Source organism: Vigna umbellata, chromosome 1, assembly GCF_029865625.1.
Source record: "Vigna umbellata cultivar VRB3 chromosome 1, Vumbellata_1.0, whole genome shotgun sequence".
NCBI lineage: Eukaryota > Viridiplantae > Streptophyta > Magnoliopsida > Fabales > Fabaceae > Vigna > Vigna umbellata.
This window is the reverse complement of record NC_142165.1, coordinates 7,981,558-7,994,784: the sequence shown is the minus strand read 5'-3', so window position 1 is coordinate 7,994,784 and position 13,227 is coordinate 7,981,558. Positions and strand designations below refer to the sequence as shown.

The following is a 13,227-nucleotide window of genomic DNA, read 5'->3' as shown; positions in this document are numbered from 1 at the left end:
AGTAACTTATATTTAAATTTATAATTTAAAATGTTATATATGGTTAGTTTCGTTTTTATTTTATTTGTTTATTTTATTTACAGTAACTTATATTTAAATTTATAATTTTAAATGTTATATATGGTTAGTTTCGTTTTTATTTTATTTGTTTATTTTATTTATAGTAACTTATATTTAAATCTATAATTTTAAATGTTATATATGGTTAGTTTTTAAACGTAATAATTTTGTTAAAATATGAATTTGTTATAGATGATTTTTGTATCTTTAATTCTTTAATAATTTGATAATTATATAAAAAAATTATTTATTACTCTATTTATATCAAATATATAATTTAATTATATTAATATTTTTATATTTGTTTGATTAATTATTAATTATGTTAATAAGGGTCATTATAATTTTGTAGGTGATTATTATTAAAAATGAATGAATATCTTCATATGGATTCTGAGATTGGTTGTAGTTTGAAATCTGATTTGTCTTCATCAATTAGCAAAGTTGTAGAGAGAGATTTAACAAATAGATTTACAACAAATGAAATATTTCATTCACGGGAGCACTTAATTCAATGGGTAAAAGGGATGGCTTTTGATTTAGGATTTGTTGTGGTAATAGTAAGATCTGACATAGCTACTGGTGTACGGGGAAGAAAAACGTATGTCATACTTGGATGTGAAAGAGGGGGAAAATATAGGAAATACAAAGCTGATGCAGTGGCTAGTGTATACGGCACTCGTAAATGTGAATGTCCGTTTAGATTAAAGGGTAAACCATGTTCAGATGGGGCCGGATGGGTGTTGAAGGTGATGTGTGGACATCACAACCATGAGTTGGCTGAAACTTTAGTGGGTCACCCTTATGCTGGCAGGTTAAATACGAGTGAGAAGTCATTACTGGTTGATATGACAAAGAGTAAAGTTACACCTGCAAATATTTTATTAACACTCAAACAAAATAATGATCGAAATGTCACAACGATTAAACAAATCTACAACGCAAGGCATGCGTATAAACGATCATTAAGAGGGTCCAGAACTGAACTACAACAACTTATGATGTTGTTGGATCGGGATAAGTACATTCACTGGAGTAGGTGTGCTGATGATTCAAAGGTTGTTACTGACTTGTTTTGGACACATCCTGATGCGGTGAAATTGTTAAACTCATTTAATGTTGTATTTATGATGGATTCCACATATAAAACAAATAGATATAGACTTCCGTTGCTTGAGATTGTGGGTATGACGTCTACAGGGTTAACCTTCTCAGCAGCATTTGCTTTCTTGTCTACTGAAAGGCAGAGTAATTTCACATGGGCTTTGGAAAAGTTGAAAGGTTTATTTTTAACATCTGAGGGTGGTCCTAAAGTTATTGTGACTGACCGAGACTTGGCTTTGATGAATGCCATATCAAGTGTATTCCCTGAGTCATATCAGATGTTATGTCGGTTCCACATCCTTAAAAATGTTAAAGCTAAATGCAAAATGTTAGTTCATGCTACTGAGGTTTGGGAAGTGTTGATGGATGCATGGGTAAATGTGATGGATTGTGTTGATGAAAGCTTGTTTGCTGAGTATGTGAATGGTTTTGAATACGCAAGCAGATCATGGCCTTTGTTCTTTGAATATGTTAATCAGAATTGGATTATTCCGTACAGCACATACTTTGTAAAGTTCTGGACGAACAAAGTAATGCATTTAGGGAACACAACCACAAATAGGTATGTTGTAATGTTATTTTATTTATTTGTTTTGTAGATAAATATTTATTTGTACTTGTTGAACTATTTTTTTTGTTTCAGGGCTGAATCTGCTCATTGGAGCCTGAAGAAAGTTCTGGGCAATAGTATGGGTGATTTGTGTTCTTGTTGGGATAGTATTCATAACGTCATTATCTTACAACACAACAAGATTAAGGCGTCATTTGAAAGTAGTTTGTTGCTCAGGAGTGACTATTTTAAAGGCTACATATATAGAGAACTTATTGGGCGTGTGTCTCGATATGCATTGGATCTCATTGCTAAGGAATTGAAAATAGTGCAGCAGATAGGATTGGACTCCTCAAAGTGTGGATGCGTATTGAGACGTACATTTGGTGTCCCATGTGCATGTGAATTAGCACGATATGATCCTAGGATGATCCCTATAGGTGAATTTCATATCATGTGGCGAAGATTGCATTTCTCAAATGTTGAATTAAATGAAACTAAGCCTCAGTTATCCATTAAAGATGAGTTGAAACAAGTAGAAGAACGATTCAATGAGGTTGACATTGGCGGTAAAGTCACCATCAAGCAGAAGTTACTTGAAATTGTTTGTCCTACATTGACATCAATGGTCCCTCCATTACATAAAGTCAAGACAAAGGGTGCACAAAAAAGTAAAGTTAAACGAAGTGAAAGGTCTACTACGCGGGATCCATCATATTTTGAGTATGTGGACGCCTTTCATTCAACCATAGAATCTTCATCTGTGAGAAGTAAATTACAATCAAAGCCAAAAGCAATGAAGAAAAGGAGAGTTCCAATGATAGACCAGTTTCATTCTACTACTCACCCCTTCATTGTGGACGTTGTTGATGTTGTGGCTGATGGTCACTGTGGGTATAGATGCATTGCTGCGTTGTTGGGACTCGGAGAAGATTCATGGCCCGTTGTGAGGAATGAGTTGTACAAAGAACTGAGTGCATGGCGTGATGAATATGCAAGCCTAGTAGGAGGCTATGATAGACTAGAAGAACTGAGGTCCTCTTTGTTGGTGCAGTCACTGTCCGCGGTAAGTGTTTCCCGTTTTATGTAGTTTCTTTATTGCACAAAGGGTTTTTTCTAACAACTTTTATTCATAACCGCCTCCTCCCCAAGCCAGGGAAATGTTCGTATATCCAACTCTAAAAAAATAATCATTCAATTAAATTACATCCATGTTCGAACATGGAAATAAATACATGAAATAAATGTCAAAGTTATAACTGTACCTGAAATAGAGTCAAATATCCAGCCATCTGCTTCGTGGACGCGAGACTCGCATCCCCGAGCTGCTCGTACAAATAGGCGAGTGCAGCAACACCCCAGGCATATCTGCCACACGCGTGTACGTCTCTAAATAACAATAAGTAAGACACGCGTATAGAACTGGCACTCTTATTTGCAAAAATCGTACATCCTACTAGATGCAACAAATATGCTCTAGCAGCATAGTCCCAATGCTGCGACTCACACCTCTGAACATATATCTCTCTAAGCCAGCTGAGTCTGACTTTCGGACCACGTGCGTCCTCCATCTCAGCACCTGCTGTGCCACCATCAACGCCGAGCAGTTGCACAAGGGCTGTACGAGCCTCCTCAAACTCCAACTCCTCCAAATCACACATTTGTCCCATCACGGGCAGGTGAAGTAATGTCGAGACGTCATCAAGAGTAATCGACATCTCCCCTATAGGGAGATGGAAACTACTGGTCTCAAAATGCCACCTCTCTATGAATCCGAGGAGTAACCCCTTATCAACGTAATCATAACAAATCCCTGTAAGAGGCATCAAACTGGAATTCAAGACAATGTCTTGAATTCCCTCGTGGCATGGTCCTAACTTATTTACTTTTTTTCCGTGGGAGATCAACTTCAGTGTGTCCCCTCGATCCTACACATCAATATTTAATAAATTTTCTATTAAAAAAAATAATAAAATAAATTTTATTTTTGCACTCACCCGGCCTTGGGAAATAGCATAAGCTACATGCTGAACATAGTGCGTCAGCAATGAATGATCGTGTGGACCTCCAGGAAATCCAGCGACATCCTCTTGTATGTCATGAACATCTGCATGCTCCTCTCCATGAGTCTCATACGCCTCATATGTTTGTTCCTCAACGGCTCGCTCCTCAGCTATGGGGTCATGCTGGATAGGAGCTGCCCGACTTCTACGAGCAGAAACGGTAGGTCTTCTCCGAGCTTCGCCCTGCGACGAACTCTCTCCTCGAGAACTCTCTCCTCGAGAACTCTCACCTCGAGAATTAAAAGATGCACCACGTGTTCTTGCCATTTCTAACAATAATTTGTTTATTTAATTTCAAAAATTAAAATAAATTATTGTTTCAAATATCATTAATAAACTATAAAAAATGCAATTCAAAATAAATTAAACTAATAATAATTAATTTATTAACTTACAACAAAAATTAAATAAAAGACTAATTAATTAAAATAATATATTTAAATACATTTCCATTTAATTATTATTAAATTAATTATTATTACAAATACAAATTTACTAATATTAAATAAATTAAATTGATAATATTTATTTTAAGAAATAAAAATAATTTAAATATATAAAAATTTTCGTATCTAATTCTTAATCAATTTATTTACAAACTACAAATAAAAAAATTTATAAAATATTCAAATAATAATCTAAGTCAAAAGAAAATTTAAAAACATTTAACAATAAATATATCAAATATATAAATATATATTTCAGTTATAATAATTTAAAAACAATTAAAAACGTAAAAAAAATTCAGCACAGCCGAAACGGATGTGGGATATCCGATTGGCCTTCAACGGATATCCCACATCCGTCGACGGAAGTCGGACATCCGTCGAAGGCAAACGGATGTCCCACATCCGTTTCAGCCTTTCCTGCACAGTAACATCGTCGACAAAGCACGGGGTGAAAGACGAACCTGGGACGCAGATCTGCTCGTTTCCTCCGCACACGCTGTTTCCTCCGCACCAGTGTTGCTCCACACCAAACGATCTTCTACAAAAACGAAAAACAAAGAAAAAATTGAGAAATAAATGGAGAAAGAAATGGAGAAAAATGGAGAAGTTGGAGACGGAAGTCAGAAATCTTACGGAAGTGAGGGAGAGTGACGGAAGTGGGAAGTGAGAAGTGAGAGATGAAGATTGGTAGGGTTAGGAAAAAGTAAATTTAAATTAATTAAAATATTAAAATAAAAAAAGTAAAAAAATTTAACTTTAGGACATAATTGGAATTATATAAAATTGGGTCAGGACATAATTGGAATTATATAAAATTGGGGAGGTGGAGGGAGAAGCACGTGGGGGTGGAGGGAGCAACGCCCATTGGTCACTTAGTGAGCTAATTTAACTCGACTCACTTATTAGCGAGTTGAAAAAATTTGAATCCAATTCGACGCACTATGAATTGGTGGGTTAAACGGATGAGCTGACTAACTCAATTAATTACAAGTTTTTTTTCTATTAAAAAAAATAACAAATATTTTCTAATTCAAATCTAATTAAAGGGAAGTGTCTTAAATTAGATTTATGATCAATCAAATATAAGATTTCATTCATGCATAGATATCACAAAATCTCCTCAATAATATTTTTAATGACTTCATAGCGAATTAAATTTGTTTCTGCATAAAAATTGAGTTATTAAGTATAGACTTGTGGATTTTTCATACTATATAATTATTTCATACAAAAATAATTTTAGTGGAATTTTCATTTTAATATTTTGAAAATGACTAACCCAACAAAAAGTATTGGGTGTTACTCCCTCCACCCCCACACGTCTCTTCCTCCACCTCCCCAATTTTCTAAAATGCCAATTATATCCTTCTAAAATGACAATTATATCCTCAAAAGTTAAAATTTTTTATTTTTATTATTTTAATATTTTAATTTATTTAAAACTTCTGATTTACTTCCCTCTGCACCTCTTCCTCTCTTCCATTTTCGTTTACCTTTCTCTCTTCCGTTAAGCTTCTTCTCCACCTATAACAAATTCATATTTTAACAAATTCATATTTTGTTTAAAAACTAACCATATATAACATTTAAAATTATAAATTTAAATATAAATTACTGTAAATAAAATAAACAAATAAAATAAAAACGAAATGTAAAAGGAACACTGCCTCTGGACGGATGACATCCTTCAACGGATGTCAACATCCGTTGAAGGCAAAACGGATGTCGACATCCGTTTTGCCTTAAACGGATGTTGACATCCGTTGAAGGATGTCATCCGTCCATAGGCAGTGTTCCTTTTACGTTTCGTTTTTATTTTACTACGTTTTGCGGCTCATGCAAGGATTATAGGCTTGGATATTAAAAGGATTATTGGAAGTATGGGAAGGATTTAGGGTTTAGGATTATTGGAAGGATTATGACTACGTACCTGGAGAGGAACCACGACAAGGACACTACACCATAAACGCACTGCACCACGTACTGCACCGAGAACAAGAAGAAGATTGTTTGATAATTCTTTTCACGATCACCAAGCTTTGTAGAAAAATATTTTACTCATACAAGAAACTACGTAGGTTATCAGTGAAATATGTTATAAATGAATAAAATTAAAAAACAACAATTTTAAAAATAAAATTTTACTGAGGGGCAAAATAGTAAAGGAAAGGTGGAGGAAGGGGCAAAATAGTAAAGGGGAGGTGGAGGAAGAGATATGTGGGGGTGGAGGGAGCAACACCCAAAAGTATTTTTAAATCAAATTAGGTGGGCTGGTAGGCCAACCCAGTTCACCACGGGTTCAACCCTGTTTAAAATTGGCTTATATCGAAATTTCAAATTTTCTTTTAATCCAATCCGACTCAATCTCGTGATGAACTGGATTAGATCACGAGTTCCGACCCATTCTGACAACAGTACCTTTTTCTTTCTTGTGTTGTTATTTTTTTCGCCCAATCCAATATTGTAATCACTCTTCAATATATCATGATTTATTTATAATAATTAAATAGATATTTACTCAGCTTCATCATTTTACGTCAAAGGGAGCCTATATAATTATTTCATACTTTATTATCAAGTTTTGTGTTTCCACACACATATATATGACTAACAATCTTAATTAAAAAATTACATCGTATCATATTTAACCACAAAAACGAAGATGTACTCTTAATTATAAAAGAGGCACGCTTGTGGGATTTAATTATAGCAGAAACTTTTCCCGACAAGGACAAGTATAGAAATTCATACAATTTATTACAGAAGAAAAGGAGTGGAAAGGATAGAACCCTTAATTGATAAGGTATCCTTTGTGTAAGTTTTCTTTAAAGATTTCTCACATGCTTCCAAAAATGGGAGAATAAAAGGTACTGAAATGTCATTACCATGGTAAAAAATGTCAATGAAAGTTCATATCAGACAGCTGCAGCTCCAGCGATCTACATCATCTAACAACCAGTTGCATGGAAAAACGCAAATTTACACGAACCATACAAAGTCTTATATTCACCGTGGCTCAAACAAGCACACCAATCATCCTCAAACCGTTGCTTTGCATTGTTTTGGAAGCAACATTTCGCAGAACTATCACAAATACAAACACCGTGTTTGGTTTCACGTCTAACTCTAACAGATATCGACGTTGTTGTTTTTACTGAGCACGTTTCGGACCACATCTGTATAAAACATGGATGTACTAAGGATAATTACATTGACATGTTACTTTGTTTAACACTCATCAAACCCAACACATATACAATGTGAAAATTATCTTTCAGTTTCTTTTCCATCTACTCATCCCAACAACACCCATACTGTTTAAAAGAAATAAAATTATTTATCAACTTTACATTATTACTCAACCATAAATTAATAGGTTTGATAAATTTGTCCATTTTTACAATAGTTACATAAATGATAATAGTATAAGTTATATTAATAAGTATGAGAGTATTAAACGTTTTCCATATTCATTCCCGTATCTTGAACTTCCAGCATCCATTTTGCAATATTTTTGTTTTTACTATTTAATCGATTTTCTAAAATTTATTAAAATAACTTTTGGGACAACTTATATTTGACAGTAGAATCCATATATTTGATAACATAATCATATATTTTAAGAAACACAAATTTTGGTAGAGACAAACGTTAGAAACTCAACTTTTGTTAGAGTTTGAATTGAAACATACTGTACATGAAAGTTGCTAAAAAAAAGGCTGAGGAATCTACAAGACAAAATCTAAAAAAAAAATTCCATTTAGTCAAAGTTTTTATTCGCATAGTACTTTTATGTTATTTTTCTATATTTTAGACATTTATTTTACTTAATTATATTTGTTAGAAAATTCTAAAATTTCTTTGGTGTTTCTCTTTACTAAAATAGAATTTATAAAACATTTCTATTTTAGGTATTTTATATTTCTATAAAATTTTCTTGTTATTTGTTATTTTCCCATTTTATTTTCATTTGTATTTGATGTATGCAGAGCAAAGTTAATAAAATTGATACATATTATATATATATATATATATATATATATATATATATATATATATATAATTTTTTTTTAAATTTTGGTTTTAATTCAAAACCATATAAAAAAAATGTAAAACGTATATGTCAAACTTTATCAGGTCCAACGTCAATTAATCTTAATATCTCAACGTAAATCTACTATATGTCAAAGTTTTAACAAATATAAATAATCTTAAATATCTGAAAAAAAATTATTTTATATACTAATACAAAATGCTTTATACCTTGTGACTTAGAATGAAAACTTTGAGATATAGAAATTCATTGAAGGATTATATAAAATAATAATTGATAATAATAGTAATAGTAATAGTAATATTTTTTTCTTACTGCTATAAATACGTTATAAAACCAAAAAGGCATTTGTTAGCAATAACACACTAACTTACTTCCATTTAGTAATAGTAACCAATCAAAAGACTTCTCTAACACTAAATATATTTATCACCGACTGAAATCTTGAGATACTAAATTAGGTTATATATATATATATATATATATATATATATATATATATATATATATATATATATATATATGTATATATGTATATATGTATATGTATATATGTATATATGTATATATGTATATATGTATATCTATATATATATATAGATATACATATATATAGATATACATATATACATATATATATATATATATATATATATATATATATGGGTTTGCTAACGTGTGTACGCCTGTTTTTCAGTTGGTACATTTTAACAATATGTATCGGATTTTTTCAGTTGATACATTTTAGTAATGTATACCGGATTTTAGTAGACAAAAATACCCTTATATATCATGGATTATAAGTTTTAAGGTTAAGGGTATTTTAATAATTTTCATTCTCAAAACTTAAAAAAAAAAACACACCCCCGAAACCCTTACTCACATCTCTCATTGCTCTCAATCCTTTCTCTTTAATCACAAACACTTGCCTTTAAAATTTTTGCCTTTGTAAAGAGTTGAGTCATTGACATATTCACCTTCACGCAAAGGTTCATTCAAGATCTCTTCAATTTCACCATCTTCACTAACCTCTCTAATTTCATCATCTGTATAGGTTGAATCATCATCTCTAAAAAAACCCTTCAGGCTAATTACCAATTCTTTCGGATGTCATTATGCTTGTGAAAATTAGATAAAATTATATACGACAAAAATTATAAAATGAAAACTCATTATAAAGTCATTTTTTGTAAGAAATTGTTTAACAACGAGTGTTTCTGATTTTTTTACAAGCCAATTACCAATTCCTTTGATGTCATTATGCTTGTGAAAATTAGATAAAATTAGATAAGACAAAAATTATAAAATAAAAAGTCATTATAAAATCATTTTTTGTAAGAAATTGTTTAATAGCGAGTATTTCTGATTTTTTCCAAGTCAATTACCAATTCCTTTATGCTTGTGAAAATTGGATAAAATTAGATAAGACAAAAATTATAAGATGAAAACTCATTATAAAATCATTTTTTTGTAAGATTGTTTAACGTCAAGTGTTTCTGATTTTTTCAATTGGGACTACAGTAGGGATGACAGAGAAAAGATTGGAGTGAGAAAGAGGAAAGAGAAAGGGTTGAGAGGAATGAGAGAGGTGAGTAAGGGTTTCGGGGTTTCTTTTTTTTATTTTTGAGAATAAAAATTATTAAAATACCCTTAACCTTAAAACTTAGAATCCATGATATATATAAGGATATTTTTGTCTACTAAAACCTGGTACACATTGCTAAAATGTACCAACTGAAAAACAGGCGTACGCGTGTTAACAAACCCTATATATATATATATATATATTTATGTAACATTTTAAAGTGTATTAAATTTTAATTGAGAAAAATATTTTCATACATTATGGATTCTAAATTTTAAAATTAAGAATACTTTAATAACTTTTTATTTTTTTATTTTTTTATTTTAGATTAAAAATAAAATTATTAAAATACTTACGCATTTACGAATAGAGATATTTTTATGAACTAAAATTTTGGTATCTTTTATCACTAGCAATGCATGTAGGGTGGAGGTATGTTACAATGCACTTACCTTTAGTAAGTGGCTATATGAAACACATCTTCGCCCTTGTCTATCAATCAAGGCACAGAAACATATGTGGCTTTTGTAATTTTGACATTCATAACGAAGAACTTCAATAAATATATTTTTAACTATATCTATAGTGACAATACAAGTGAAAAGACCTCTAATTTTCGTGGTTTTAGAAGTGGTTCACCACGGCGCTTTTTAATTTTACATTATCTAATAAAATTTGATTATGTGTGAAAGTTTTTGTTTATTAAATTTTAAATTTGATTAAGTGTTAATATTTTTTTCAGAATTTCAAAATTCAATTATGTAAATATTTATGTTTTGCTAACTGGATTTCATAATTTGATGAATTATGAATTGAATTTCAGAATCTAGTGTGTTTCCCATATTTCATACACCCCATGTCACACATATAATAATAATTTTTTTATTTAATTTATATTTTGTAGGGGTAAAATGGGAACTGCAGCAAAGGTTGAAGTGTTGGAAGAAAAGAATGGGTGCACTAAGAAACCCCGTCAGTTGTTTGTGGACTATATTAAATTGGGCTTGTACTACCCGTATAAGAGGGTTACTCCCTACACCACCTCACTTTACTCCCTGCACCACTACATTTTTTTAAAATTTCAAAACTATCCTTTATATTTTAAAATATCCTACACTCCACTTCTTTTCTTCAACGGATGTCAACATCCGTTGAAAAAAAAATTCTTCCACGAACGTGCCACATCTGTTGCCTTTTTCTGTTTTTTAGTTTTTAGTTTTTTTTTTGTTTTAAATTAATATATAAATATTATTTAATTATTTTAAAATTATTACTTAATTATTTATAAAAGAATTTTATTTTATTTAATAAAATTATTATTATTAATTTTAATTTATGTATTATTATTTAAATAATAATTAAAAAATTTATTATACATATATTAAAACGGACGTGCCACATCCGGGGCCGTTGCTTTTTTTGTTATTTAGTTTAGTTTTTTATTTTTTTTTTAAATTAATATATAAATATAATTTAATTATTTAAAAATTATTACTTAATTATTTATAAATTAATTTTATTTTATTTAATAAAATAATTATTATTAATTTTAATTTATGTATTATTATTTAAATAATAATTAAATTTTTTTATAAATATATTAAAACGGATGTGCCACATCCGTTATATGGCGACATCCGTTGCCCTTTTTTGTATTTTAGTTTTTTAATTTTTTATATTTTAAATTAATATATAAATATTATAATAATTTTTTAAAAATTATTATTTAATTATTTATAAATTAATTTTATTTTATTTAATAAAATAATTATTATTATTTTAATTTATATATTATTATTTAAATAATAAATAAAAAACTTTTTAAAAATCTATTAAACGGATGTGACACATCCGTTAACGGATGTGGCCACATCCGTTGAAGTTTTTTTTTTAAATAAAAATAATAAACTAAAATATAAAATATGTAAATGGATGTTACGGATGTCAACATCCGTTGAAGGTGAAACGGATGTTGACATCCGTTTTATAGAAGGGAAAATAAGGTATGGGAAGGTGCAGGGAGCGGTTGGTGGTGGTGGAGGGAGCAACTCTCCCCGTATAATCATCCTTTGGGAGTTACTCCCTCCACCACCACACTGCTTGTTGCACCTTCCTATTTCATTTTTGTCCTTCAATTAACTGATATCAACATCCATGCACGGATATCAACATTCGTATATGCATATCAACGTCTGTACATGAATATCGAGTTTTGTAAAACTTTCTCAGTGGCATGTGATGCAGAGGCAGCATGGCCACTGGGTACTACATCAGGAGCTATCTCCAAACCTTAATAAGTGTTTTTAGAGTAGTTAAGGACTTTGGAAATATCTCCAAACTCAATGCTATGCAACATGCTCCTATGGAACTTTTGTACAAAATCTTTTCATGGTGGATCCTTTAACAGTAAAACCTTAATAAGTGCTAACTAATATGGATATGAAAAATATAATTAAGAGGACAAATTCTATAATTATGTTCTTAACAGAGATTATTGGATATTTTTCACATTAAACAAATTTTTAGACAAATATCATTGCGTTATAATTTGGAAATTTTCCAAGAGATAAAAGACTATAATTTAGGGTGACAGAGACATTGTTGATTTTAATGGGTATATTTACCATGTGAATGCTCCAATGCGGAGAGAGAAAGAGAGAGATTGTTTAGGGAAAATGGAAGTGAATGAAACTCGTTGCAATAAGATTGTGGAGAGGTATATGATATTTTTGGAATAAAAAAAAAAGTGGAGAGGTGTTGGGAGCACATGGGGTGGTGGAGGGAGCAACACCCTCACCCTTTTGAAGCTTGAGGGCTTCTCCCTACACCCCAGACTCTTCTTCCTACACCACCACACTCCTGGTTTAACCCTACTTTTATCCTGTAAGAGAGTTAGGGTGTGTTCACTTGGGGTGATTGGGGAGATGATTTGGGGGAGAGTGATTGAATGGATTTGAGGGTAAATTTTTTTGTGTTTACTTGAGTGAATTTGGAGGTAATTGAGAGTGGATTTAGAGGCAAAGTTTGTGAGAATTAGTGTAGAATTTGATTGATGTGACAATTTTAAAAAAAATTGTTTAATTGGTAGAAATTAAAGATTACCAAAATGCCCCTAGTTATTAAATTAATATAAAATGATAATTGTTAATGTTATATTTAAATGTAAAAATGTTTATAAAGAGTAAAAAATTAAAAATAATGATTAAATTAAAAAGTAAAAAGTTTATAATTTAGTAAAATGAATTTATTTTTAAATGTAGTATTTGTTTGTAATAATCACATTATAAAGTTATATATATATATATATATATATATATATATATATATATATATATATATATTTAATGGATGTAATTTTATTT

The 13,227-nt window shown here is 30.5% G+C and overlaps 2 protein-coding genes across 2 annotated transcripts; one reads left to right on the top strand and one right to left on the bottom strand.

Moving 5' to 3' along the window:
- The first annotated feature begins 587 nt into the window (after positions 1–587).
- On the top strand, positions 588–2,804 carry LOC148204528 (uncharacterized). The gene is made up of 2 exons (XM_088111686.1): positions 588–1,726; positions 1,808–2,804. The coding sequence occupies exons 1-2, from the start codon at positions 588–590 to the stop codon at positions 2,802–2,804; spliced, it is 2,136 nt and encodes a 711-aa protein (XP_087967812.1).
- Positions 2,805–3,479: 675 nt separating this feature from the next.
- On the bottom strand, positions 3,480–4,044 carry LOC148204527 (uncharacterized). Its single transcript, XM_088116604.1, has 2 exons — positions 3,712–4,044; positions 3,480–3,527 (listed from the first exon to the last, which is right to left on the bottom strand). The coding sequence occupies exons 1-2, from the start codon at positions 4,042–4,044 to the stop codon at positions 3,480–3,482; spliced, it is 381 nt and encodes a 126-aa protein (XP_087972730.1).
- Positions 4,045–13,227: the final 9,183 nt, after the last annotated feature.

Excerpts from the sequence above, each read along its gene's own strand:
- LOC148204528 (XM_088111686.1), top strand. The coding sequence starts at position 588 with ATGGCTTTTGATTTAGGATTTGTTGTGGTAATAGTAAGATCTGACATA. Across the intron at positions 1,727-1,807 it reads GGGAACACAACCACAAATAG|GGCTGAATCTGCTCATTGGA; the intron begins GTATGTTGTAAT and ends TTTTTGTTTCAG.
- LOC148204527 (XM_088116604.1), bottom strand. The coding sequence starts at position 4,044 with ATGGCAAGAACACGTGGTGCATCTTTTAATTCTCGAGGTGAGAGTTCT. Across the intron at positions 3,528-3,711 it reads ATGCTATTTCCCAAGGCCGG|GGATTTGTTATGATTACGTT; the intron begins GTGAGTGCAAAA and ends TGCCTCTTACAG.